This window comes from Syngnathus acus, chromosome 2 (genome assembly GCF_901709675.1).
Source record: "Syngnathus acus chromosome 2, fSynAcu1.2, whole genome shotgun sequence".
Taxonomy (NCBI): domain Eukaryota; kingdom Metazoa; phylum Chordata; class Actinopteri; order Syngnathiformes; family Syngnathidae; genus Syngnathus; species Syngnathus acus.
Window position 1 is genome coordinate 9,444,921 of NC_051088.1, and position 27,824 is coordinate 9,472,744.

At 40.2% G+C, this 27,824-nt stretch overlaps 2 protein-coding genes across 11 annotated transcripts in view; both read right to left on the minus strand.

Moving 5' to 3' along the window:
* Nucleotides 1–499: 499 nt before the first annotated feature.
* Nucleotides 500–23,785, minus strand: ptpn11b (protein tyrosine phosphatase non-receptor type 11b). Of its 3 annotated transcripts, none has more exons than XM_037273430.1 (16): nt 23,635–23,785; nt 15,449–15,571; nt 11,418–11,612; nt 9,924–10,116; nt 9,730–9,846; nt 9,331–9,444; nt 7,813–7,909; nt 7,547–7,626; nt 7,195–7,350; nt 6,725–6,856; nt 6,091–6,245; nt 5,804–5,871; nt 5,411–5,562; nt 5,109–5,209; nt 4,487–4,616; nt 500–3,704 (listed from the first exon to the last, which is right to left on the minus strand). In XM_037273430.1, exons 1-15 carry the CDS (start codon nt 23,646–23,648, stop codon nt 4,529–4,531), a joined length of 1,785 nt encoding a protein of 594 aa, XP_037129325.1. In that variant the 5' UTR covers nt 23,649–23,785; the 3' UTR covers nt 500–3,704; nt 4,487–4,528. The 3 variants fall into 3 exon arrangements, with proteins under 3 accessions (XP_037129325.1, XP_037129308.1, XP_037129317.1); XM_037273413.1 differs by having other exon boundaries at nt 9,730–9,849; XM_037273422.1 differs by lacking the exon at nt 500–3,704 and adding an exon at nt 4,278–4,311 and having other exon boundaries at nt 9,730–9,849.
* Nucleotides 23,786–25,483: 1,698 nt separating this feature from the next.
* agrn (agrin) overlaps nt 25,484–27,824 on the minus strand; it is a 182,676-nt gene continuing 180,335 nt past the window's right edge. For all 8 annotated transcript variants that reach the window (XM_037240168.1, XM_037240142.1, XM_037240125.1 and 5 more), the window contains one exon: nt 25,484–27,721. In XM_037240168.1, the coding sequence (XP_037096063.1) occupies nt 27,561–27,721 (161 nt within the window). In that variant the 3' untranslated portion in view covers nt 25,484–27,560. The remainder of the gene's footprint in view (nt 27,722–27,824) is intronic.

Here is a 27,824-nt window from a genome sequence, read left to right on the forward strand (position 1 = left end):
GAGTGTGACGTGAGCAACCATGTGATGTGAATATGATCATGGAAAAGTTCTCATTGTAAAACAGTCATTAACTAAAACACCCTCCCAAAATGAACCTTGGACTCTTGGACGAAACACAACAAAGGCCTTGTCGGGAAGTAGCGAGAGCGTGTTCCTCTATGAAGCAAAAAGGGAATTTTTGTGCAGCTCGTCATGATGACAGGCGGCTGATAAGATTTTATCAAACAAGTCATTAGGGGACCGTAATAAAAGGACAACTTCCTGATAGATCCAGAAAAGACAACAGCGCTACACCAAAACAATATCATACGCCACGTAAAATAGTCTCCACGGTAACAGAGTCAATGTGCTCCTAACCAGTACAGTTATGCGGTATGTTAGATTATTTGAAAGTGCTTTTATTCTTTTGCTTTATAATGTTTAAGTTAAAATGGCTTTCATTTAAGACTTTCCCCATCAAATTTGACCAGTGTCACCATCAAAAAAGCCACAGTCGGGGTAACATTTCTACTAGGTTTATTGTAACAAACCAGATTGTTGCCACTAATGGCAACTTTTTGGATCCGCAGGTAGCGGCCTGTACTGTACAGCATTTTGAAGGCATCTGAGCAGAAGCCAGTTGGAAGAGCGACACGCTCGACTCTCTTCAAGTAAATACACGATGAGAGAACAAGCAGAAAGTAAGCCTCCTTGTACACAAGAATAAGAACATCACATCCACAATCAAAAACATTAAAAAAAGAAAAAGAACAGACAAATGTCCAAGATTCAGCAGTTTTGTACTTTCAAGTATTGATGTTACAACATATCATATAGAGGCAAAGTGGAAGAAAAATCAAACACGTCAAAAAGATGAATAGTATGACAAAGTTCATAAATACAGAAACAACAAAACAACTATTTCCGGGAACATGAGCCGCAGTTTCAAAGGGAAAGGGAGAGAGACTTTGTTCTAACACACAGTGCGAAGCAATGTTATGAAGGTAATAAACAACATTTAAAAAGAAGTTAAATATGACAAGGTGACTGTGAACGCAGCACTCACTAGCAACTGGACCATTTTTTAACGTAAGGCTCGCGGCAACAACAGCGTTATTGGACTGAGCCTCCGGGTCAAGTAGTAGTCCCCCCCCCATCCCCCTTTCATTTGAGCACATGAATTTGGCCTGATTTACTAAAGGTTTGCATGTGCAAAAACACATAGGCAAACTTTATTGTACACACAAAAAGATGTAAAAGCTGATCTACTAAGGAGAAAGTCTGCCAAAGGGGCAAAGGAAAAAAAATGGGGGATGATTTTTTTTTTTTTGCACTTCTACCTGAAGACATCAAATATTGCGAGGCGTTCATTTAAAATGCGCAGCGTGATTTGTCGAACCTGAGATGAATTGTGCTGGTTGCTTTTACCATTTACCATACACTGCCTGTAAACGCGCACTGCGTTGCATAACGATAACTGTGGTTAATGTGGCGAGGAGGCATAGGCAAAACAAGAAGACAATCTTTTCTGTTTGTGTAATTAATTTTGATGGGCCAGAAACAAAAATGAAGGAAACAATTTATTTAAGTCATTTGGGAATTTCTGAATGTTTACACTCAACTCCTGGCAGCTACAGCAATCCAATTAAGAGACTGCCGCGGCAAGATTTTTTTTAAACTGCCACGGAAGACAACTGGCCGATTGTTAAAGACCATCTAGCCTAGTGCCTAGCGTGGGACTTTGCATTTTTACTGCAGAGTGACACAACGCATGCTGATCCAAATTTGCTGAACCTCATTCTCGTTAGCTTGACCTACGTATATCCGAGGCGGGTTACATTCCATTAACATGGTTGCAATTGTTTTTGACGCAGATATTTTGGCAGTGGCTAAAAATATCTGAAGCCTCAACGGCCTTCCTTATTGCATCGGTGACGTACGTGCTTTGCGCGCTCAGATACATCAAGCTTGGATTACGGCCGTGGTCTAAATTACTTTTTAGAGACAAATCTATTCTTCAATCTCGGGCAGATAGCCATCTGGCACGTCGTAATCGCCATCCCTTTTGCCTTGTGACCCTCTCCGAGGGCAGATGTTGAGGCGCATCAGACTTGATGATTAACAAGGACAGCAAGTCAAAAGAAATCCGGAGATAGTTACTTTCTCATTCAGGAATTTTCTCTTCCCTTCTTCAACACCTGCCTAAAAATAGGAATTGTACAGTCAAAGGCGGAATTAACAGTTTTCAAACTGCTAACAAAATGTGAACGTACTATTGCCTTACATCTTTCTTCCCTCACTTTCGCTTCTCTGATCAAAATGGATGACCCGGCTTGATAATTAGTCTACTGTCATGTGATGTATTTTTTTTTTCCTTTTTGCAAACCGCAATCTCCACCTTGAAGTCAAACTTGACACTCATGCTCTTTTTACCGCAGGTCAGGTATGCATAATCATATTGCGGCTTCTTCATCGCTAATCATTTTCATGTAAAATATTTTTTCCACAATAATATTGTACTTTTAATACTTTATCCTTGTAATATTACACCCCTAGTTACACAAACATACCTTTCTGGAAAGTTGGATTTTTTTCTTATTAAGACATTTTTCTTGTCAAAGTAGAGCATTTGTTTTTTTAATAATGTACTTTTTATCCATGCAAATTTTCAGTCTAATTTTTGCATAATTATGCCTTTTTCATAGAATTATAACTGACTTGTCACACATTATTACAACTACTTGCACAATGTTTTTCTCATAATACAAGGACTTTTTGCAATACATTTTCCCCATATAATCTTATAATGTTACTATGATGTTATTTTGAAATGATTCTTTTTTTTTTCCCCTTACAGCTTTTTCCTCCTTATTTTACAGTACAGGACTTAAAATACAGGACATTTTCTCAGATCAGGACATCTTTTACATGCTTTTTTTTTCCCCCGTGTAACATTACACATATTACAATTGAGCTTATACTCATAAATTACAACTTTATTCTCCTAAACCAATGATTTTCCAATAATCAATCTTTTTTGGAGTGGCCATAACAGTCCTTTGAAAATTACAGGGTATTGAATCACATAGTTATATTTTGCCAGGTACCATTTAAGGCCCATGCTTAGATCTTAAGTGCTGATAAAAACAATTAATTTGTGAACTAGTTCCAAATAAAACTCTGCCAATGAGAAGCAACGATGCAAGAGCAGATGTTGATGACTTCTTCGTAAAACAAAAATAAAAAAATAAAACTTACGCCCTTGTTCTGACCAGAGATTAGTGCCCTCTTTCCTGTTTAATGAGATGGCAAAACAAGTAGCAGCCTCAGTTACGATGTCTGTGGGGTGGAGCTTGCTTTGATCTTTCCTAAGCTCCAATTCAATATATTGGTGGCGGCACAACTCCTGGTTAGAGCAGAGATGTAACAGCTTGATTATAGACAACAAGGCACTTTCGTTGATTAAGAGAGGGAAAGGCTTTTGGAGGCAGCAGTGGAGCGAGCGAGCGAGTGAGCGAGCCGTCGGAAAGAGCTCGAGGGCCGGCAGCGCAAAGTGTGACAAGTCCCCCTTGTTCATGGAGATTTAACTCCAGAAGCCGAGGTCCAGTTTAAGCGGGTCCGCTCATCACAGGCAGGTTGCGCTCTCACGGGGTTTAGGCAGTACAGCGTGCTTCCGCCTCCCCCACTGGGGGGATTTGGAGCAGCCGATGAGACCTCTGCTGACACTGAAGGGAACAGACAAGAGTGGTGTTCAAGGCCGCTGTCTCTCTATATTAAGAAGATGCAAAACCTCTTGATGAGGTGAAGACCTACACAGCATCCTAGGATGAAGAGCTTGATGGCTCAAAGTCCATACAAATGATAAGCATACAACGTTCCTTTGTTTTTTTGCTTTCAGCATTACCAGTCAGCTACAAATATTCTACTCGATTTGTACGTAGGTCATTGTTGATGAATTAAAATAATTATAACAAAGTCAAAGCTAGCTGTGTAGGCAGGTCTGTGCTGCTTTACTAACTGTAAAATACTGCAGCGTTGCACATTTCAGTCTATTAAAACCCTAAGTTTAAAAAAAACAAGACAGACAAAATAGTAAAATAAGTATTCAAATAATATACTCTTATATATGAAAAAATTACAATTTACCAGTACTAAAATTACAAAATGTTAAATGTATAGTACATATAAAATGATGTGTTTTACTACTAAATATTTATATAATTTATTGTTAACAATGAATTAGTATCTGTCAATCCATTTTCTAAACTACTTAAGCTCACGTGTGAGTTGAAGCCTATCCCAGCTGACTTTGGCCGAGAGGCGGAGTACACCCTGGAAGTGCCAAATATTTATATTTCATGTTCTTGAATTTTGACTTTTAAGGTCTGCATAACAAATGCTCTCAAAATTCTTCCTCTTCTTTAATTAAAGAGCCCGAGCAAGCAGAGCAGGTTTTCATAATGTCAAGATGCGGTCGGACACAATCCAAACTGCAAATGATACTCACAGCGAGGCTCGCAGAAACAAGTGGCAGGTCGCAGCACCGATTTTACCTCCTGGTGTTACTGCTGAAGGACGTCTGCGGACTTTTAAAGTTGATGTTCTCATACACACTTGAAGAATCGTCGTTTGTCATTCTACAATTCCACAGATGGACAAAATGTTGCCACCAGTATTTCTATGCCTAATTTAGAGATTTGTTTAAACTGTTTGTATACAATTGCACTCTTTACATGTACGACTTTCAAGTGACCCACCTTCACCGAAACTTTAAATTTACTGAACACACGAGACAATCCGCAAGTGCATGCGTTTGACACATAAGTAGGTAAACAACAACATATTGGTACACGAACAACAAATCCTAGCAGTTTAGTGGCTTTCATAATAGCTTAAATATTATTATTTCCAGTAACTGGCAAAGGGTGGGCATAGTTTTTTCAGTTGTTGGTAATTTTATACATTTGTAGAAAAATAAGGTGGCTCATGACAACAAAGAGGGTTAATGAGGCTCTAAGAATGACAGCCACATCCACAGCCTCTTAGCAGCTTTTCATTGCTAGCGGTCGCCAAAGACATTCTGAACACGTCAAGAGTCACTTCAACACAAAGGACTGAGTTATACTTACACGGACGACGAGCGTGACGATGCCATGTTAAGTTTGGACCTTGAATTGGCCATCGGCGGATATTTGATGTTGGAATACTCTCTCTCATTCGTCTTACTCCTCTGCAAAGGGACAACATTATTACCATGCAGCTTGACTTCATCCTCACTATCTAATTTGAATAAGACTGAAAAGTTCCACAAGAGTTGATCACTTGAGAGACCTTCCGGGATATTTGCCAAGGTTCAGTTCACCAATCTAGCATAACATGTACTGGTCCCTTGTGAATATTTTCAACTTTAGGATTATGTGTTTAGGAGTACCTGCTCTTCCTCCAGTCTCTTCTGGGCGGTGTCTATGTACTGCTGCACGGCCATGTAGATGAACTTGTACTGAGCCTCTGTCTGCACCATGCCGGACCTCTGCTGCCGTACTCTCTGGATGGTCTTCGGGATGTCAATATCACAATCAAGGCCTGAGGAGAATAGCACTTGGGTTCTTTCTTGATGGAAAGATGCGCTCTCACTTTTCCAAATTAGTTCCAGCAAGAGTCACTGACATCTTGTCAGGCTAAAGATCCGATTAGCCATTAAGATTAATGAATGTGATACAAATACAAAAATCAAGCACCTTTGAAATTATGTTCCAGTAGCATTGATTTGTGACAAGTGCATAAAGCAAAACAAATATTTAAATCCTGAGAAAGGTGATCCCACCTTGGCGGTTGATAATATCAATGAGGATGTCAATGACAATAATGGTGCCAGTCCTGCCGATTCCAGCGCTGTGGGGACAGCAAGAACGAAAGGTCAAACTATGCATGAGAAAGACAGCTGCATCAACTCAGTCTGAAAAACACATTTGATTGATTTTGGAATCTCAGATAGATTTTGACTTGGAGTTTGTAGACTATGACAATCTTAAACTCAGGCTCATGAGTTCAGACGTGGCTAAGGCCTGCAACTTGCCCATGGATGCTCTAAACTGTGCACCTTGCGGGTACCTGCAGTGGACGACAATGGGCCCAGATTCTGGAATGGTCCTCTGGGTCCGGTTGATCTCCTCAAGAAACCAAAGGACCCCTCCGGGCTCATTGGGAACTCCGTGGTCCGGCCAGCTCAGGTACTGGTAGTGCCAGATGTATCTCAGAGGTTCTCTCTGTGAGGAACAAAGTAACAAAAAAAAAGAAAAGAAAAGCTATAAGCACATTTGATTCTTCCCGGTCTTTCAGTATTCATATTAGAATATGAACTTTGCAGGAAACCCACAATCTGGCTCACAAATTCTAACTAACTTTGACATAGCTTCTATATTAAATTGAACAAGTGATACGATTCAGCAAGAAATGCTAAGTCACATCCTTCCTTTAGCCACAAATTTGTAGTTGGAAGTTCCAAAGGACTGTCACGTCTTTCAAAATGTTGACAAGTGGCTCATTAAAACCAGGCAAGCCCGTCAGCCAGTAACGCGTTGATATGCTTATGTGTTGAAGGCTTTGCTCGCATTTGTTTGCTGGATCCTTGAGAGCAAGCAGAGCAAACTCCCCATCAGCACAAGCACGTGCTGAGGATTTTGTGTTAGATAATCTGACTTTAGGTCAGTGTGTCAGCAATGATTGAGGGCAGAGCTTTCCCTACCCGGTCCAGACGGGTCACCTCCAACTTCCTCAGGATGTAATCCTGAGCCTCTCGCTCGTCCACGTTTCTCACCAGCACCTGTCCAAACTTCATGGTGGCGTGAAGGATGGGCCAGTAAGGGACGCATTTGTTCTACGCCGACGGGATAAGAGAGAGGTGTAGAGATACGGGAGTTAGTGGTTGGGTTGCAGGATGTTTGCAGGAATTAGGTAACCTAAAGAACTAGATCCACTCAAGCGGCTTTTGCAATCAGCTTAGTTGTCATAGTATCCTTGTTAAATGTCTACCCCCCCCCCCCCCCCCCACACACACACACACACTACAAGTAGTCGTATGTACAAAATGAACTGATGTGATAATAATGTGGTTAACGTATTATTATAATACTTTTTCTTTTTTTACAATTGAGCTTCTTGTAGCATTTTCTACTGAGTTCTATTACAGCACAGAAAAGTAGCAGGTATACCCACCCGTCCTCTCTCTCTTTCCTTTGTGGTCATGACAATGACGTGTGTGTTCTCTTGATGTACCATCTTCCAGAAGTCACAAACTGTATTTTGTAGGCACCCTTGGGTGGCAATGAAGAATTTCTCCTCCTCCACCTGGCGCCCTTCTTCACGCGAGCCCTGCATGAAAGAAAAAGGACCTGTACTCATGCATCATGAACTAAATTGACAAAAAAAGTGTGAAGAGTACAGTACACCTTATACCAAGAGGGGGCAGTACATAATCAGCACTATATTGTATCAAGCATGACGTGTTGCAGAAAGCAACAGGTCCGCGACGGACGTTACGCCACTTTCTTGCCTCAAGCGGACTCACTCGAATGTAGTTGGCGTTAATGTAGTCTGAACCGGGAACATCTGGATCTACGTCTCGAATTACAACTCGTGTCGTGTCAACTGGAAGGAACAAAAGTAAAACATTATTATTAATCCCCAGTGCAGCTCTCTGTGACCTCACTGATGTTCTGTCTGCAAGTTATCGCAGCCACATCAGAGGCCTTGTGTGCTTTGTCTATTTGTGTCACGCTTTCTTTCCACAGGAAGCCGGTGAGGCAGGAAACAGCAGCATGCTCTGCGACTCACAGGGGAGGATATTCTTGTATCTGTTTTTACTCTTGTTTTCTGCTTTCATGCCCTCCTTCCGGGGATACAGCAGTTTGCACTCTTGTTGTTGAAGTACCTGTGGGGATCAGAGTAAGCGAGATTGTCTTTTTTTCCGTCTGATGACGTGGTATGTACAGGATTAAATGTGACAACGTGTCATATCGACAAAATATGTCACCTGTGCCACACACATACAGTAAACAAGATAAAAATGCAAAGTCCACCCTGGCTTCAAAACTGATCCCCCCAAAATTGAGCACGGAATGCCTTGCTTCCATTTTGATGGAAAGCGGAATTTTCTGCAATTCCGGTGATCAAAGCAACATTTCTGAATGATTGTGTCATTTTCCCCCATTGTGTTACATGAAACCGGTCCGCCATGCAAAAGTGTCCTAATAGGATAAAGAATGAAGGCTCAGGGGGGAACTACAGTCCCTATACTTGTATTACTATAATGTATACACGTGTAACTTTCTGCGCAGTGGCCGGAAGACATTACATGGTGCGCCTGTCTTTCTAACTTCAGTTCAAATTTCTACAATGGTTAAATTAACGCCTACCTTTATTATGGCTGTGAGGAAAATTAATTAATTTCCTTAATTTTCTTTCCTCACTATTATGTGTGCTTCTATTTTGATTCCATTCTGCCACTGTAAGGACAATTAATTCATTTCCTTAATTTTGATTCCATTCTGCCCCTGGGATTTAATATTTGGTAATACTGCATTTAATATTTATTATGGCTGGCAAGCAGATATAAAACAAGAGAGCATAGTTTAGCTAATGTAAACTGCGAAACAAGGATAATTAAAGTCTAATGAAATAAATATGTCACTGCCTCTATAGGAAAGTGGCACTCAACTTTCATTTAATACACTAACTGTATTCCTGCAATTCCTTAAGAATAAGTCACATTCATTAGCAAAAAAAAAAACCCCATCCAAAATCAAGGAGGGGTATTATATATGGGAAATTGAAGAATGTCTGAGTCGTTATACATTTGTAGGTTGTCGGGTTGCGAAAAAGTTGCAATGTCATTCCAATAGGATGCATAATGTAGAATGTTCCAAATTGACAAGTATGTTCAGCAAAGTGTTCTGGAACAACACCTCTTACAAATTGAAGATTGAGCTGTGGAGGAGACTCCACACTGCACACACAACTTGCTTTGAGGAAGGCTAATGTTGACAGCTGATATTGTTAGCAAGCTAAGAAAACGCTTTACACAAAAAATATGTCTGAATGTGGAAAAAGAAAATCCCAATATATGGGGACAATACTTTGATTTTTGAGAATGGATTCCAAGTATGACTCATGTAATTACACGCTCATCTGAAGACAGATCTAATAAAACTGAACAAAGTACTGAGATGATGATAAAGTTGCGAGTCAAGCTGTCGTAGCTTTAAAGTGTACAAACTTGATTCCTAGAGTCCGCAGAGAGATTCGCAGAGTTATTATAAAATGTTAATCAGCTCGACTTCTAAGCCAACATACCTCAAACTCCTCCCAAAATCCTTGTTTGGGTTTCTCTGAATTGTCTGCTACCTTGTTGAGCTCTCGTACTCGATTCTCAATGTTGGCTGCGTTTATCCTCGTGGCATTGAAGGGCTGTTAGGACAAAGAGATGAAAAGATATTAAACCAGAAAAACAAGTTATGGTATAGCCCGCATCTCGTCAGCTGAGATGCCCCGTAGCCCAAAACATGGTCAGCAGTAGAAAATGGAGGAATAGATGATTATCTATTTGTTGTTTTATTTGGTTATTTACTTATTGAATTGCATTAAACAGCTTATCTTTCTGCAGTATGTTTTGCTCATCAAAGTGTTGAAGGAATTGAATAAATCCAGGAAAAAGTAACATTGAAAGAGCAAATGAGCTTTTGTTAATCGAACCTGCTTGAGGTGCACTACGATGCCGCTCTTCTCCACCATAGGATTCTTTTTGTAGTGATCCACCAGGTCTGCCAGGGTGTCGAACCTCTCGCCACCACCTACGTCGTATTTACCATCCTGCTGGGGAACGCCAATCAGAGTTGAAGCATGATTATGACTTCATGATCACCATGATCGCCATCAAGCTGAAGTACCTGGGACCGGATCATCACATGGGTGACCTTGGTCTTGCGGTCGATGTTCTCGTGCTTCTCCTCGTGGGTGAGGACCGAGAGGACAAAGTCGCCTGGTTTGCTCTGGCTCTCTCGAACCAGGAAGCTGCCGGCCTTGCCTTTTTCGGTGAGCAGTTTCTCAGCGTCTCGGCCAGAAAGGTGGCCGTGGTACCATCTGGAGGACGGAGAAGTCATACACAAACACAAACGACAACACTCAATACAAAGCAACTTTTATTTATGGTGCAGTAAGACAGCATTTTATTCACATTATCCCTTACTTTAACATAAAGCCAGGTTTTATTATTGTGCACATCTTTTTCAAGGTGAATTTGCCGAGTATAGAACAAGAAAGAAAATCGAAACAGCTCAGCCTGGGGCGAGAAGGTGTTTTTGTGGGGAAGACAAATTATCAAGACAAGCGAGAGGATCTGAGATGAGGAAGGCTTAACAATGTTCTTCCTTCCTGCGGGGGAAACTGCCTCATAATGTTGCTGCAGTGTGAAACCAGTCGAGCATGCCGACTCCTACTTGATTATTAAGGCAACGTCCACACGAAAACAGAACCGATCCATTCATCAAAAAAAAAAATCTTGTTAACAATGAATGGAATCATGAAGAATCGTCCAAGACACTGAAAGGCTGTAATGTATAGTAGCTGCAATGAGTAATTCTGATTTGAGTCATCACACAATTATCTGCTGTTGTCACGCGAGGATTGGAGTGACACGTGAAACTGCGAGAACTTCTCTTCATTTTAGGAAACGTGTATGAAACACAGGGCAGCGTTTTGAGATCCATCCACTCTTATAAAAGTGGCCGTATTTAGGCTCTTAAACGCCACCTGCCAAATCTTCATTTTATCAAAAAACATCTTGAGCTTTACAGGATGGGTTTAGTGTGGAACGAACCCCATCTAATTCATTAAGGATGAACAAAAATGGTGAGCCAGCAGGGCTTCAGATCCAATATGAGTGACCTCTGACCTCACAACTATTTGTTCGTTTGGTCTAATAGACAACAATACCAAGGACAAATCCGTTGACAGTTTTAGAAATATATGTGATCCTGAATTTAATGTACAATATTTCATTGGGGGGGGGGGGGGGCGAAAAATACTTTATATCCAATTTATCTTCCAACTCTGTGGAAATAAAGAGCTTGTCTAGGGTTAAAGTGCATCACAAGTTTCAATCGGGCAATGAAAGGAAAGTGCGCTAAAAGCTTCACTAATAACACCTCTTGGATGGCTTAACTGCCTCTTCAACTCTAAAAGCAACCCTGTAAAATCAGTGGAGTGAAGAATTTAACCTAATAGCTATAAAACCTTTCTGCAGACAGAAAGAAACTTCCACGTAGTTTTAATAGGTTTATGTAAAGTAGCGCCGCCTTCTGCTGACCTTACAGAGTATACTATTTGTGTATTGCTCTATGCAAATAGGATCCTATTTATTGGTGTGGGCGTGAAGCGGGCACCTTTCGGACGTGGGGTCTTTGCAGTTGAGCGGATACTTGAGCTCGATGACATGACCGTTCGTCTCGCGTAGCAGGTCCTGTTGTTCGGTGTAGTACTGCACCAGCTCGGCCAGCGTGGCAAACTTCTCGCCCCCATACAGGTCATAGTAGTCCCCGGAGTTCTGGATCTTGATGTGGGTCACCTCATCGTTGCGCCTTGGTGGGCAGAGGGACAGCTCTTTTATTTCCGAGGTACACTTATGCCCTGCAGGCGTGTGAAAATGACTCCCGCACGCCGGGAGTAAAATACAGATCACGCCAGCACCCACTCGCACAATACAACAGTAGGAGCTTATCAAGCCATCTGCTGCTTTTCAAGGCTCAAATTGACAAGATCTATTTGAGAAGTGGTTCAATTGTACACTCAGACATTTATAAAGGTGTATACTTTTATGGATGTCTGAGTGTACAAAATACCGTGTACAAAATACACAGCTCAACCAGAAAGTGTTCAAAATAAGGCTGTCATTATCATTTTTTAGAAGCTATTATTTTGTGTAAACAACTTTTTTCATTGTGGTTTATTTGGTTTTGTTTAGTAGGAAACAAGAACAAAACAACAATTAAGCAATATCATTGAGGTATTCCTTTTGTACTCACCAACCTTTTTGAAATGGATTCAGTTACTGGTGCTGTCATTTATTTTTCCCAAAGTAAAAGCAGATATTATCAAATGTCTTAAACACAAATGGTAAAAAGTCAGTTTTTACAAAAGACTGCAGAAATCAGAGATTAATCACATTTGAGAAATCAGATGATGAATCAGATGAAACAACTACCCCATTAAAATAATTGTCGATTAATGTGATTATCGATTTGTTGTTGAAAAATCCATTACTTGACACCACACCACCTGTTTTACTGTAAATGAGGCAGGGTCAACTACGGTAATGTCAAGCTACAGAAAGTAGAAGCCAGAGTTGAAGACTTAACTTGGTTTAGCGTAATTGGCAGGTGAAACAAGGCTGGTTTATAAAAAGAAAACGTAGTTATGTGTTTCACTGTAGTTTGTCCTGATTTTTGAACTGGTACAGTTCTTATGTGAACGTAGTTTTGCCAGTGTTTGATGACTGCAGATGGTCTGACTGGAGAATTTCTTATTTAAAGTGATCACATTGTAAATCACAATTGCATACAGTCTGCATTGTAACTGACACGCAGAAAACAACGCAACTGAATATTTCTGAATATATACTACACAGACGTATGCCCACGCACAAAACTGTCTTGGTAAAATGAAGGAAGAACATTCTGGAGGGAGCAACTTAGCAGTCTAAGCCAACCTCCTATTGATTGATTGGTATCAAGATGTGTCTCTCAATACTTCCGTTTTGCATCCCGTGCATGTTTCTTTATCCTTTCGTGCCATGAGCTGTTGCCTTTCTCTCTTTGTGTTTCCCGGTAATTGCTTAATAGCTTTAGTATTGGCTGTTGGCATGGTGCCATAGATCCATAGTCCTGTTTAAGCCCCACTTCAACGCACAGCCCTTAGACTGCTCTCACAGTTAAACACCGTTATCGATGGAAAAACCAAACATACGCTGTGACATTTTATTTACCATCTTAATTACTTTTCGATATATATATGACAATGCAAATTACAGAATGGGCACAGTGCTATTTCCAATACAATATGCTAAATACTGCATTCCCATGTAAAAATGGGTGTATGGACTCGATAACTCTCAGGAAACGCACCATGAAATAAGGTGAACATCATGGCATCAATAAAGACGCAACCTATCATCAGCCCTAAGCACAAAAGTGGAGAAAAGAGGGAAGTGGAAATCATCACACACACTATGCAAACTCCATTAGAGCAAACGTGGAATTTTGGCTTACCGTTACCATAACAACAACCTGAGGTTGACTGAAATTTAACTGTTGGCATGTTAATGCTGTGTTCAGAGCCTGAAATTATGCCATGATTAAAATTCAGGAAATTAATGATCCCACAATTTCCCTTTGGGCAACGTGAATTATACAATTCACAACAAAAATATGCGATCTGAGATGCTTTCGCACCTAGTTTGCTTTCTCTGGCCGCAATCAATATCTGGGTTTTTCAACAACGTGTCTGGTCTCAAGATAAACATTTCAAGTGTATCACAATGTGCCACTGCAAACCACAAGGTTTGCTTTTCTGATTGCTCTCAAGAATGTAAACCGAAAGACGCAAGTCAATGGTCTAATCTTTTGACATTCTACATGTGTTTAGGTCAGTGCTATGCTTTTCAAATGTCTGATTCACTCATACGTTCACACATTTCCAATCGTGGTGGGAACATCATATGTTTGTCAATAGGCTGTTGTTGCTGAAGAGGACCCGGCGTCGAAGTTGCAAGCAAAACTTGACACGCACATACTGCTGAAGTGGGATGGCTTTCACATGACATGCAAACCACATTACAGTGCATTTGGTTTATCTAGTCTGCTCCAGACTGCCGTTTTCACACGCGTTCAAATGAGTCGTGAACTAGAATTTCATCAAAACTTAATAAAGACTGCTCGTGAGAAAGCACCCTTCACTGCCATTATAACTTTCATAAACTTTCTACTTCACCACAAATTTCTTCAAGCATAAATAATCATTTCAGCATTTTATATGAGCTATATATTTTCAACATCATGAGCTGAACTATCCGTAAGTCAGTAATAGAAAAAGAAAAATGTTTAAACACTTTAGCTCTGCCTCGATTTGAGCCAGGAAAAGGCCGATACTGAAATACACATAAAAAAATATTTGTCTGTGGTATAACATTATGTGAAAAAAATATTCTCTGATCATTTAGCATGTTTGTAGAAATACTGGACACAACTCTTAACAGTAATATCAGCACAGATGTTAGGGCTACGCAAACTTGTGCTTTCCCCCCTTACAGTTTGTATTAGCCAGTAAACTGATTACATCAAAGAACTAACATGACTTTTGCGTTTGCGGAATATCTCCTACATTCCAAATCACGTCCGTATACAATTGTAGAGATAAGGGCAAGAGAGGCAAAACAAGGAGAGGACAAGAAGACAGCGAGGACACCAACCTCCCACAGTGACTATTACCATCTGAACTATCACTCATGCTGGATAATGACTAATTAGCTCATTAAGCTCTCCACTGCTCTGAGAACAAACTGGATGTACGTGCGTGTGTGTTTAGAGACGGTATGCTGTAGTGTGGTACACTGAAATGTGAGTCAAGAAGAGCTTATGTTGATATAGGATTAATAAAATAGTATATAAATTCTCTGGAAATATAAACTGTAAATATGTCATCTCTAAAAGGCCACTTGGGGCTCTACTGTTGTGCTCAGCGCAAATTTAGAGCAAAGCAAATGGCACATGGGTGGACTTCTCTTTCTTCTGGTATTTTCCTCGACTTTGCACGGGCAGGAATGGGCATTGGCGCCATTGTGACCCGGTTATGCGATGGGATGTAGCCGCCTCTTGGGCATTGGATCCCCTCATTTGCTTTAAAATGATCGAGGGCCCTCTAAGCGCACGCAGAGCTTGACATTGCGGAAGCAGAAATAGACTCATTGGGGTCTATCACGCATGAGATTGGGGCGTTAAATGAGTTTATACAGGCAAACCGAAAGATCTCTTGCAGGTGATGTCGTCGGCCTGTGCTAACATTTAGATATGCTTTTAGGTAGTCTAACATTTAGGCTACGTTTTCTCTCCGAATGCCAAGTGCGCTGAGGAAGTCTAAGAGAAAACGCTTTTGGTCTACACAAACTAGACTTGTTATGGCACAAAAATGGAGATGTGCCCCATTTTACGCCAAGCAGGTAATAAGGTTTGTAACTAAAAATACTCACAATATTATTTTCAGTGTCTTTGTCTTGGGTAAACTAGTCCCTCAGCCAGACAGAACTGAGGTTTGTTTGCTCTCACAACTGAACTTTGTACCATTTGAGAACAGTGAGGCAGAATAAAGGCTCGTGATCAATGAGAAAACAGATGAAGAGGAAACAGGGGAAGAACATAAATACCTGACTGAAAGGGTGAAATCCCCTGGATTGCTCTTGCTGGGCCGGGCCAGGAAACTGCCGTGGACACCCCGGGTCAACAGGAGCTGCTCTGCTTCAAATCCGGTGACGTTGGGGTGGAACCACCTCAAAACAACAATCAGAACGGAGCTGCTGTCATGCATGACGTCTGAAGTGTATTTTGCCTGATGAAATAACACAAATAAAATTGCAAATGTTGGACAGGCCAATGCTAATGTCTTTTATGATAGGTTAGCAAATCTGTCATTATCAGGGCCTGTCATATTTGCTATTAAAACCAGACAACATACTTAGATTGCAAATTTTATCTTCGGGGATGCCTCGTTAATTTCATTGTTTCGTCAGAGTAGACGAGGCTAACAATATTAACAGCTCATTTGAGATGAGAAAAAAGCTAAGTTCAAATTGAGAGATAAACCTCATTATTTCCACACTGCGGATGTGAGATATGCATACATCAGGGGGGTAAAAAAAAAAAGAATACTCATAAATTCAAGTGTAGAACTTATTATTCAGCACACACTAAAAAGAAAATGCCTCTCAATATACAGTATAAAACAAACAAAAAAAACAGCAATTTTAGCAAAACTAATTAAATGTAAAACATACTACGGAGTTAGAAATTAAAATACTTCAGGGTATTACAGTATTAAAAGTGTCTCGATGTCATTGTGGTCTTGCCTGGGTATAAAATGTGGTGCTTAAAATTTAGTTTTGGGTTGACCGTATGTAGGTATGTTGCTGCACAATAACACACAACACAATATTCAAAACTTGCATATGGAATATATTAATCGGAAGCAGTCACAGATATGATGATAGGATTCAACAATAATTGCCTACCGCCCGATGACAGTTGGAATAGAGTAGCTGCATTATCATTATGAAGAAACAAAAATCTCACTATAGACTGTCTCAACCAAGGGGGGGAAAAAGCTAGGGGCATTTTGTATGCAGCTGTATGCACATATGCAGCATGAGCCATTACGCCGCATTACATCAAAGTCATGTGACCACACAACCGAGGCTTTATCTAATGTGTACAACTCTCATTTGGAAAATATTTTTTTTACATGATTTTTCTGTAATGTAAATGACACTTAAACAATGTGGACTGCTAATATTCGAAGAAATTAATAAATAGGGTCTAATTGCTGGGCTGTGAAAGCGAGACTATGGCAAAGACAGGACTGGATCAGATCACAACAAAGACCAGAAATCTGTCCCAGAATGCACTTGACCTGTATCCTCACCAGCCTGGGTCAGGAGATGTGACACGAGGGAGGAAACTAATGCGATTTCGGTCACTTGAACGTGCAAAGTACACATTGTAGAAGCGACAGTAGAAATGATACATTAACAACTACGACGGGATAAGTTAAAGTGTATGTTTTGTGGTTCAATGGGATGAAGGGCTCCGGTGATCTAAGAGAGGACTCTGTTTACGAGGGGAGGGGGGCTGGGCATGGACTGCTTCAAAGGTTATGACTTTGAAGACTATAAATTTGCTGCTAGGCTAAATTTGTACAGCAATTTGACAGAAAATACTTAGTTTGACATGACAAATCAAACGTCAAATTTTATTTCAAGAAGCAGCAACCAATATAATTTAAATTAATCTTGAAGCACAGTAACTATGTTAATGTGAGATTATAAAATCATTCAGTGACAGGACTTTTTTTCTTTCACGAGTGACAATAGTTGTGTTATCCTGATAATTTACAGAAAATGTACTCTGCTGAGGAACCACTGAGAGGGCATGCATGTCAGATGGTGAACAGATTATTCATTGTCTTGTTTTTAATCCTTCACAGATATATACAGAGAAACAATAACTGTGGGGCAAATAAAAAAATGTGGTCTGTCACTAATCTATATTTAATCCTTCCATCCCAGAACTGCTGTCACTGGAGAAATCATCACAACAATGGGGATTGCTGGAAGCTGCAACAGTAGGATTGAACTACAAGAAATGTTACTCTGACACAATTGGAAATAGCCAGAAATGAAGGTCAAACAGATTGAACATTTTGAGGAACATATGGTTCAACTCCAGACAGCAAACAAAAGTAAAAACCCTCATCTGATGTGAATTGTGAACACTGGCTGGGGATTGATCACACTAAACAAGCAATTCACACAGAGGACAGTACAACAAAAAAATAGATGGCAAAACTTTGAGCATTGCTCTGGTTTTAGTTAGTAGTGTTTTAGATGAGAGGTCAAAATGACCTTTGGAAGTGATTTGGTTCCAGGGCTGACCTCTCAACGCTTCTGTTAAATTAACCAACGTAAATGCATTATTTGTGAAAGAAGGAACATGAGGAAGGTTGGTGGGGATGATTTCTGCCTACCTCACCATTCTCGGTCGAACCCCTTCCTTCTCAGATTTTAATAATCCAGAACAGTTACACAAGTGAAGGCAGGAGGAAGTCAGGACAATAGAGACAAATAGAGGGTTTGGGGGACGGGGTCAGGGGTGTTCGCTGCTCTGTGTTACGGGTGTTGCTAGAATGAGACGGCGAGAGAAACGTGCTGCTTTGCGCATATGTACGAAAGCGAGGGAGTGCGCAGGGGAGAGCGAGGGGCGGGGGTCTTGTAATCTGGGATTTGGATGAACGTGAGCGAGCTTGATAGCACAACCCGTCGCCACTATCAGCCCCCGCCCCCCTTTCTCCACCTTAGGCAAATGTGACAAGCTTAGGCCGCCTGGTCTGACCGCCTTCCTCCTGAACGGTCGACAGGAAACAAAGCCCAGCCTGTAATCCCCAAGCCAAAAGAGCTTTCGCTGGCCGTGACACAGACCAGACCATGCCAGACCGGATCAGGGTGCCAGCTCTCCCAGAACTGCAAGGTCCTGGCTCGGTCTTGTCGGAGGAGCAAACACAACAGCTGTCGCCCGTGCCTGGAGATTATATCTAATCGTGTGTGGGGTAGTTACACGGGATCATGGTCAGCCCTGGCCAAGCTAACCCCCGGGCGATCCAGCCAATTCAGCAGTATGCCATTAGGCTATTCATTTTTCAGCCATGGGATGAACGTGCACTTAAACACAGCAAGAGGTATCGGACTATACAAACTCAGCATGACTTTGCTGTGACCCTTGGATTAAGTACTTAAATGCATTGTTCAATGTAGTTGTATTAATACACACATTTACTTGAGTTGATGTAGGACTACATATTGAAATGTTAGAGCGTGAGAGAGCAAGAGTGAGACAGAGAGAAAGAATAAGAGAAAGAGAGAGCGAGAGAGTGAAACTGGGGCCAAAGGGAGAATTCCACAAACAAAATGTGTCCCTTGCCAATGCGTATTGTAGCAAGGCCAATATTAATCCGCCTTAACAGTGATCACTGAAACAGGTGAAACTGAACATGGTGGAACTGAAAGAAGAAATTTACGATGTTTGGGTTGAATTTGATCTTCCACACCAAACTCATTCAAGAATGTCTTTTGATTGAGTCGGGTACTAACTGCGGCCGTCATGCCGCAACAGAAAAGGCCCTTCCCTAAACTGTTACCACAAAGAAGGGACCATAAAATTGTCCAATATGTCTTGCATTAGAGTGCATACTGTTATTTTTGTACAAATCTTGTTGACCGTGTTTGAAATTTTGTCAGACTGTGTTCCGTTGGACCAAGGGTGGTATTTTTTATTTTTTTTTTATTACACGCCCCCCCCAGTGCACCTGACAATTTAATGAGAGTAGGCATGAATTTTGACCAGCTAAAAGCCGGTTTAAGTTGTGGCGCAGGTGGTATCAGACAATTTTGGTGGATTTGTTCAGGCAGCTAGCTATGAGCTCTGTGGATGTGTATGGTGGGTGTTATTGTATTTCATTAATAAATTAAAGTGTGGAAGAAACCCTCTGAATCATTGTAGAAATCAATTAATTAAACAACTTACTATTATCATCACCCTAAAAATATTTTTGAACATACCACCCTGACGGCTGCATACGTAACTATGGGTTAGGTGGGATGGGGTTGGTCACACAGAAGCAGGGGTAGGAGGCACTCTCCAAGTTTAGACTCAACAGCCAACTTTACATTATCTCTAAGTAGAGATCATCTTGCAGTTTGTTTCAAATGTACTTTGCACTCACCGACCTCATGCATCGGCACACCATGTAGCCTCTCTCTGCCCTGCATGTAAAGAGAATGAGGGGAGCCGCGTTGCTAGCCACCTCTGATATGATGCATGCCATCACTTATCAAAGTTGAGGTATTGTTTTTATGGTTTTGTAGTATGTTTTTATTTTATTGTTTTGATGTCTGAAATGTTACGAATGCAATATGAAAACAACCAAGTAAAGGGTTACATAGTTTCATTATCATAGCACCCATGAGGAACGCAACGTTAACCGGTACTGCAGGTTATGTTTGACCATTGAATGTCCATTATAGTTCCAGTCTCACACTCTCACTCCCTCCTCCTCAGATCATGACTTCAGGACCCGAGTGAGTCAGGGCTTTCCAAGAATAGGATTTCCTTTGACGGCCACCATGCGACCCAGTTCCCTGCAAAAGCCTCGAGCGGCGAACCAGACAAACACAAATGAGCGGATGAGATTCTAAATAAGCTGGCTCGGCCTGATAAGGTGACAACAGAACACAGTTAAAAACAAAAACATAATGTGTCATGGGACAGACATGGGCAGCTGGGAGCTTCAGGTTAGGCCTCAAGCTGGTTGAAGGAAAAACGGGGCCCACTGTGCATCCAGCAGCCGCATAGCCTCTTACGTAATGTCTCAAGTTCAATAAAGCCTCGGTCATCTATTTACGGCGTGCCTGTCTAGGCCCGCCGACGAAAAGGAGATGGAGATATGTGGTGGTGGTATATGGTGAATATACTTAGCGGACTCGGCATGGCATCAAAGGGCTATATTCGTCGCAGACGGGTCTCGGGGTGTGGATTTTCGTAACGTTGTCTGTATTTTTAGCCCAGCTGATGAGCTGCTGTATTTACACGCGGTGCTTAACTCACACATTCCCCATGCCTGGATGCTTCCCACTCTAAATCCACATATGGCATAATTAACTAAATTACTCATTTGAAATGGGAATCTGGCTCCCAATCTTTTAATCCTTTGGAATTACATCAACTATTTCTGTCAATGCAAAAGTGGAAAATTTAGAATTGGTGAAAAACTTTCTTTGAATGTGAAAAATGAATGTGCTTATTCTACATTTTTGTTTTTTTATATTGTCAAATAACTCCTCAATTTGAGATTTCAAATGGTGGATTAGAACGGAAAAGTGGGCCTTAGACATATGGTTGGGGATAGAACAGTGAAAGACAAAAAAAAAAAGAACATTTTGAAGATTTATATTTAAAATATATTCAATAAAAATGTAGAAACTGTTGAATATGAATTGTGTTTGTTACTATTAGATAAGATAATGGCTATAGTTGGAAAAGTTTGCATTCATAAACAATTTCAAATACAAAAATTGTGCTGTGGTTTTTCTATGGAGGCTTTTGGGGAAAAACTTTTTTTGTTGGGCAAGTGACTTCTGACAAAAGGATGGTGAAAGATACTTTACAGACTTGTATTTTAATCTAACTCATTTAAAGTGAGTCTGATAAACATCAAATAATGCACATTTTACACCCAGGAACAAAATATTCTGCACCTAAATATTTTACATTATCACCTTCTCAATGCTTTGTAATAGTGGTGGTGGTATTTTTATGTTTATCTGGCTCACAGAATGAAAAACAATTACAGAAAAAAATAGAGCTTTTTTTTCTAAATCAAATCACTATATATTCAAATTGAGTAGTTTCCAAATGTAAAGTCAGAAAATTGGATTATATGTATTTCTTTATGCACCTTTGGGACTCCTGCTTTACTCTACACTGCATGAAATGCATAAAAAAGAAAAGCATGAAACGGAGAGCTGTACTGGAAATGTTGCCAGCGTTATCTTATTCCTCCACACGGGCTGTTGTTTTCCTGTGGCCCGACACAGAAAACTGACTCACTCTTCTCAAATGTGTCTCAGTGACAGATGCGGTCTGCTCCATTAACAAAGGGGGCTTTGGGGGGCTATATCGGTGCTTTCATAATGAACACAGAGCAGAGACATGACGTCATTTTAGATAGCTGCAGAAGCGTAGGCAACTGTATGAGTAGATCAAAAGAACGATTTAAATGTGGTCCAACAGAGCGAGAAAAACACTTTCATTAGAATTGAGCTCCACATCTTGGCTCGTTACTGTGAGATTTGAGATCAGAAAGTGCAAAGGGAGCCTCAAAGCAACACTCAATTTCGCTCTTTTTGCGTGGATGCGTGCGTGTGCGTGCGTCCATGCATGTGTGTGCTATAACTGGTTGAATTGATTGTGACCCTTAGCTCTGACATTCTGCAATATAAACAAGGTAGTTGCTGTTCCACTATTAAAGTTTAATATCAAGTAGCAGGCTGCCAAATATCATCCTGTGGGCCATAAATAGCCCCAGGGCCATGGGTTTGAGTCCAGTGATCAACATTAATGGTTAAACTATAAATACACCACAAACTATGATCCAAAAACATTTAAATATGACTTCAAATTGCATCTCATAACATTACCCTTAATAACCTAAATGAGCAGCTAACAGAAGTTTTGATTTTGAGAAAAATGCACAAGACGAATGTGTGTGTGCATGTGATTCTTTGAAACTTTCAGTTTCCCCGGTAAGTATTATTCTAATTTCCAGACTGTAAGTGACTACTTTTTGCCCTTGTTTTGAACCCTGCGGCTTTAAATAGGACGTAGTGTACTTATGTATTTTTACTAATGAGCTTCGTGCATATTTCAGGCAATTAAAAGTTTCTGAGATTCCATCTGCGTGACCTGTTTCTTTGCAAATATCCCATGCCACATCGCGGCTAATAAAGCGAAGCAGCCAATGTATGTAACCTACTTATTTATTTTTGATGTTGCGGCTTTGGCACCATATTATGCAATCTTTTAATGTTATTAAAAGAACATAAAAATATGCAGAGAGCCAAAAACAGGTCCATTTTTCATCAAACGAGATGACAATTTGCTTCACAGAAAAAACATGATTAGACAAATTCATGGACAGCAAACGGCAAATATCAGCAGGTGCCCACCGTCCATTATTTTAAAAACATTTACGATACTGAGAGGAACCCGAAGGTTGCACAATTTGGGATTATACTAAAATCCAGGGTAAAAATACACCTTTGAAATAACTCAGAACATTGTTCAAATCACTTTCATGCATGTTTCATATTGTTTGTCTTTTTGTACTTGTAAAACCAATTAATAATGGGTTTGTGATTGTCGAAGCCTGAAACAGACGATTTTGGTTTTAAATTGGACATATCCAGCGTTCCAGAATGAATTATGGACTGTTTCACTGTCCTTTCCATTTTATTTAACTTTATAGAACTTCAACAATATGTAGGAACTTTCAGAAGACTGAAAATCATTAAAGAAACCATTTTCAATGACAACATTCAACTAACGGGTATGTTACACAGACCTGTTTACCACCCGTACAGTGTTTGCTTTTTGTGCAAACTACCAACTCCAGGAGTGCAAAGAAAGCAATTTCTGACGAGCGTGACGCACAGAATTGTCTCCAGAGCAGCCAGCTGCTGGAGTCAACATTTCCCAGGTCACCTTTGCAGCAGGACAGAATGCTGATGATGCACGTGGACAAACACTTAGTCCAGAGATAAAGAGCAATTGCTGAACGCTTGCATCTACAAATGAGCTTGGACACACAAAGTCCATAAGCATCATATGTTCCTGTTTCATTAAACAATGACATGTAAACATGCGCACTGCACTTTCCAATGTATTTATAGAAAACAAATAAATAAAATACGCATGTAAAACTGTACCAATCAACTTTGCAATTTGAAAAGTGCATTGTACTACATTGCTACTTCTGGCAAACCGAGGAATAATATCTATGCCTTAACCTTATAATGAGAGCTAATACAACAGATGATCCACATTTAACTTCATGCCCATTTGAAAATTCAACTGCTCCCTGACCTCGGCCACTCCACCAAGTCCAGTCTCTATCTCCCAGTCTCCGTAATTTACCGAGGCTCGACTCCGTGCAAAGTCAAACAGGTGTAAAAGAGTTTGGCCGTGACAGGTGACACTTTCAACAAACACGAAATGAACTCCACTTTACCTGCGAGATGTCATCGCAGTCTCTCCGAGCTGTCAGGAGTCCTCAGACGTGCTCTTGTCCCCGTGCAAGATTGACTATATGGCGGCGGACACTGGCTGTCAGTGAGCTCCAGCTCGGGGCTATTTGGCGAACTGTCTGATCAAACTAAACATACTACAAGTATGGCGCGTGAGTTCCGGCTCTGACCTTCAAAACAAAGCCCTAGCAGCAGTGTGATTTTGGGAGCGGTACTGCAATAAAATTATTGTACACAACAGAGATGGAAGATTCAACATCAAACATCAACATTTTTATTTTATGCACTGATCGGTTGGCACTTTTAAATTTCGTTGTACATGTGTGACAATGACAATAAAGATCTATTCTAAACACCACAAATACATTTTGCATCTGTATTATGGCCTTCCATAAATAAAGATCCAAATAAGTAAATAAATTAATAAATGTGATACGTATAGACATACATTTATATTTAATCATTTTAATAATTGATTTAATAATATTACATTTAATACATTATTCAATCCCGTGAAGGTGATTACTCGAAAGTAGGAGCCCTAAACTTTATTTAACCCGATGCCTGACTGTTATAACAGTAAACAGACAATGCAGAGAACAGAGTATGTCACACTGTAATTTTGAATTCACCTCTTGTAGCTTGTTGACTGTTAAATCAATAAAGACTTCATTTTGCTCTATTGTAAAAATGCCATATCGTGTCAAGAGCAAAATTGCAGGTTGCACCTCTGTTCTGGAGGACGGCGCTTGCATCCACAGGCAGCATTGACGTCAGCGGTCTCTCACTACAGCTTAATCTACTGGGGGATGGACAGGCTTATGCAATTGTCTATGGATTTATTTGCCTCCCCATAGTTTGACCCCGTGTGCCGCCGCTATGGCTCCCACACAAGCGTTGACAGGACAGAGAGATGAAACATCTCCTCTCCTTGGAATTGTTCCTCAGCTCAGTGCAACGTGCTCCGGGCTGAAAGGATCTGCTCCCACTGAGTATTTATTATGTGGGTCTGGCAAGCAGTTAAAAACGATGCTGGTGCACAATGGGATGACGTTACTGTCTGATCAATACATGATGGAAATAGATGTGGAAAGAGAATAGCACCGGCTGCATATTTGTTTTCTAACACTAAATGTGATGAATGCAAAGTCATCAGCTAGCATCAGGGGATTTCAATCCATACTGCAGGTCTCACGTTCCTTTCAAGAGGCTTTGTTGCACCTGCGTAGGCAAATATAGCATGAGATATTTCTGTGTGTGTGTGCCAGATGACAATCTAATTCATGAATCCAGCCACTGAAAAAGCTGATAGTTGATAGTGTATCAACTTCCTTCTTTTCACTTGACATTTTCACATTCAATTTATTTCCCTTTTATCGATATGCCAATTCTTTAAAGGTTTAGGAGCAGAAACTCTGAACTGAATCAACACTCTGTGGATACCTGCCTTGATGAGAAGAAAAAAAAAGTTAGGAAAGATTGACCTAAACGCACGCAACATTAAGTACAGTAGAGCCATTTCATGCAAATTACCGTACTTGTATGCCAACGATTAAATACTATTGCGTTCCGAAAAAAGGTAGGAGGTAGTTAGCATGAACTACCCTTCACGATTGAATTATGAATTATTTGTGAAACTTCTCAAATGAAAACTCACTTTTACATTTCGCTCACATCTGAATTGATTTGTTTTAAATCTACCATCATCGTGTGTTATAAAAATGACAATTTTCAGCATTTTGGCACCATCAAATTCAGAAATACTGTATTATTAAACCAAAATATTTAAAGCCCACCCCTCAAAAAATAAAATAAACAATGACAAGAATGAACTCCATTTTGGTTGACATTTTATTTCATGATGGTAAGAACACAAGACAAAGGTCATAAAGTTAGTAATGTTCAGGTCATGCCACTTTTACTCGATGCACTGCCGTTTTATGAAGTTTGTGATCAGACAGTCGCTTACACCCACTTTTAGATATAAATAAGGAACAGAAGAGAGGATCTGAACATTCCTCTTGTCGTGTTTTTTTTAACTATCACTATCTGTCATTATTATTACTATTATATGGGGATGGAGTTTATCAATCGGCTAAAATAAGGACGATGCTTAGAGTCAAGGTGACTGGGGGCTTTAAAGGCAATTCCAAGTTGGCATTAAATCATGTGGCATTATTGTCTGGTGTCACATCAATACATGATGGAAATGTATATATATATATTTTTAGGTGTCGCCACCTCAATGGATCCAAACCAAAGAACAGTGTGGCCAAAATAAGATATAGAGAGCGAGTGTTGGAATTGCAATGTGGCTTGATACACCAGAAAAGGGCTTCCTGATTTCACCTGATATTATGCACGACAATTATATTATAGCTTTAGTGACATCCCTCCCCCATGTACATTTATCAAAGTGTGGAAGAAGAGACATGGCTCCAGTGTATATTACTAAAACAAACAAACAAACCTCCACAGATAACACATTTAGCTAAATTTACACGTAAAACAGGTGGCCTGTACATAAAAAAAATGGTTGCCAGATTATTTCAGAGGGGGAACATTAAGAAAGTAAACGAACAAGACCGTTTGCTACCCAACCACAAAACAGATTTTGTTATAGAATATATTGCCAAAGATCTCATATCAAAAGAAGATATCAGTCATCACAGCTTATTGTGGTTCAGCAATTCCTCGTTGCGTCGCTGAATGTTACAAACCCATGCGCTACTACAGTATGTTAGTTAACATTGATTTGTGGCTGTTATGGCTTCAACAAGGGTCGCAGTCTCTCTCAACAGCCGCATCGGATTCTTCCAGCAATGTGGAATATAAAAAAAAGGGAACTCAAGTCTTTTGTTGATTGTTGATTTGTCGGGCAAAATACATGCCAGAATAATCGTCTCTTTTTCCTTGCGTTGCTCCTTTTTCCATCCTCCCTAAGAACAACTTTCCCCCTTTTGCACCATTCAAGATTCTTGTGCAATACCTGGAAAAAGCTTTGGACAATGAACCGATACCTTTGCTATTGTAGAGGGAAGAAAGTTTTTTTTTTTTTCCCATGTGGTTTTTTTGCGGGATTAAAGACAAAACAATTGACACTGCATACGTCCATGCATTAATAGTGGTCATCATGAGTTATAATTTGATGAAAAAAAAAATACATGCCTCTCTCTGAGGAGAAGCCACCTCTAATATTCACAGTCTCTGGTATTATTTATAAACTCTATAATTATTTATAAGACTTTGTTCCAGATGTTAGATGTGTTAGAGTCTGACAGGCTTCAGTTCCAGTAAATATCGGTTTCAGTTTCAAACTAATTAATTTTTGGTGCTGTGAAGAGCGATGGGAGTGGATTTTTCTTTTTTTGTACTTTGTCACCGTAGCAGCTTGACTGATCTCAAAGAGTTCCATTAGAGAAATACAATGAGTTGGGAGGTGGTGAGGGAATGTAGTATTATATAACATGGATATAGTATATATATTATTGTATGTTAAAAGAATTTGGGGGAATTTAAATGACCGTATGGCACCACAACAAGGGATTAAGTAAAAATCAACACCAGAATTCAAGTCATGAGCAAAGTCAATAAGCAACCTTTTTGGTTACCTTGGCAACAGATTTAACAGCAAAACTATTACACCGAAAATGTTTTAAATGTTGATTTAAAAAAAAGGCAATGGACATGTGAATGTAGGTGCAGATTAAAGGAAATTATGAAAAAAAACCCAAGAAATTTTAAAACATTTTCTCCCCGCACCAAAAAAAATTGATGAACAGTATACAAAAATAGAAAATAATTACAGCAGGAGACATGGGTGCTATGGATTGAGTGGAAAAGACGGGGAGGATTTCTTGAGTATTGACTGATTTGCTTTTTCATTTCGCAGTGTTTTTTCCGTGCCTGCTTATTTGGCCGCCGGACAATGTAATATTTGGGGGCTATTCAGGGCGTCCTCCACCAGGTGGAGCTCCACGCCATCCACCAGCACATCCTTGATGCAGCCCACAAAGCCCGTGCTGTAGGCCTTGGGCAGCCGACGTGCCACCGCCACTTCTTCCAGACCGCCTGAGGACAACAGCAAACAAGATGCTCGAACCATGACGAATCAAACAAATTTCAGAAGCAGCTCTCAGTATGATGCAATACACCAAAACTACAACAATTAGAA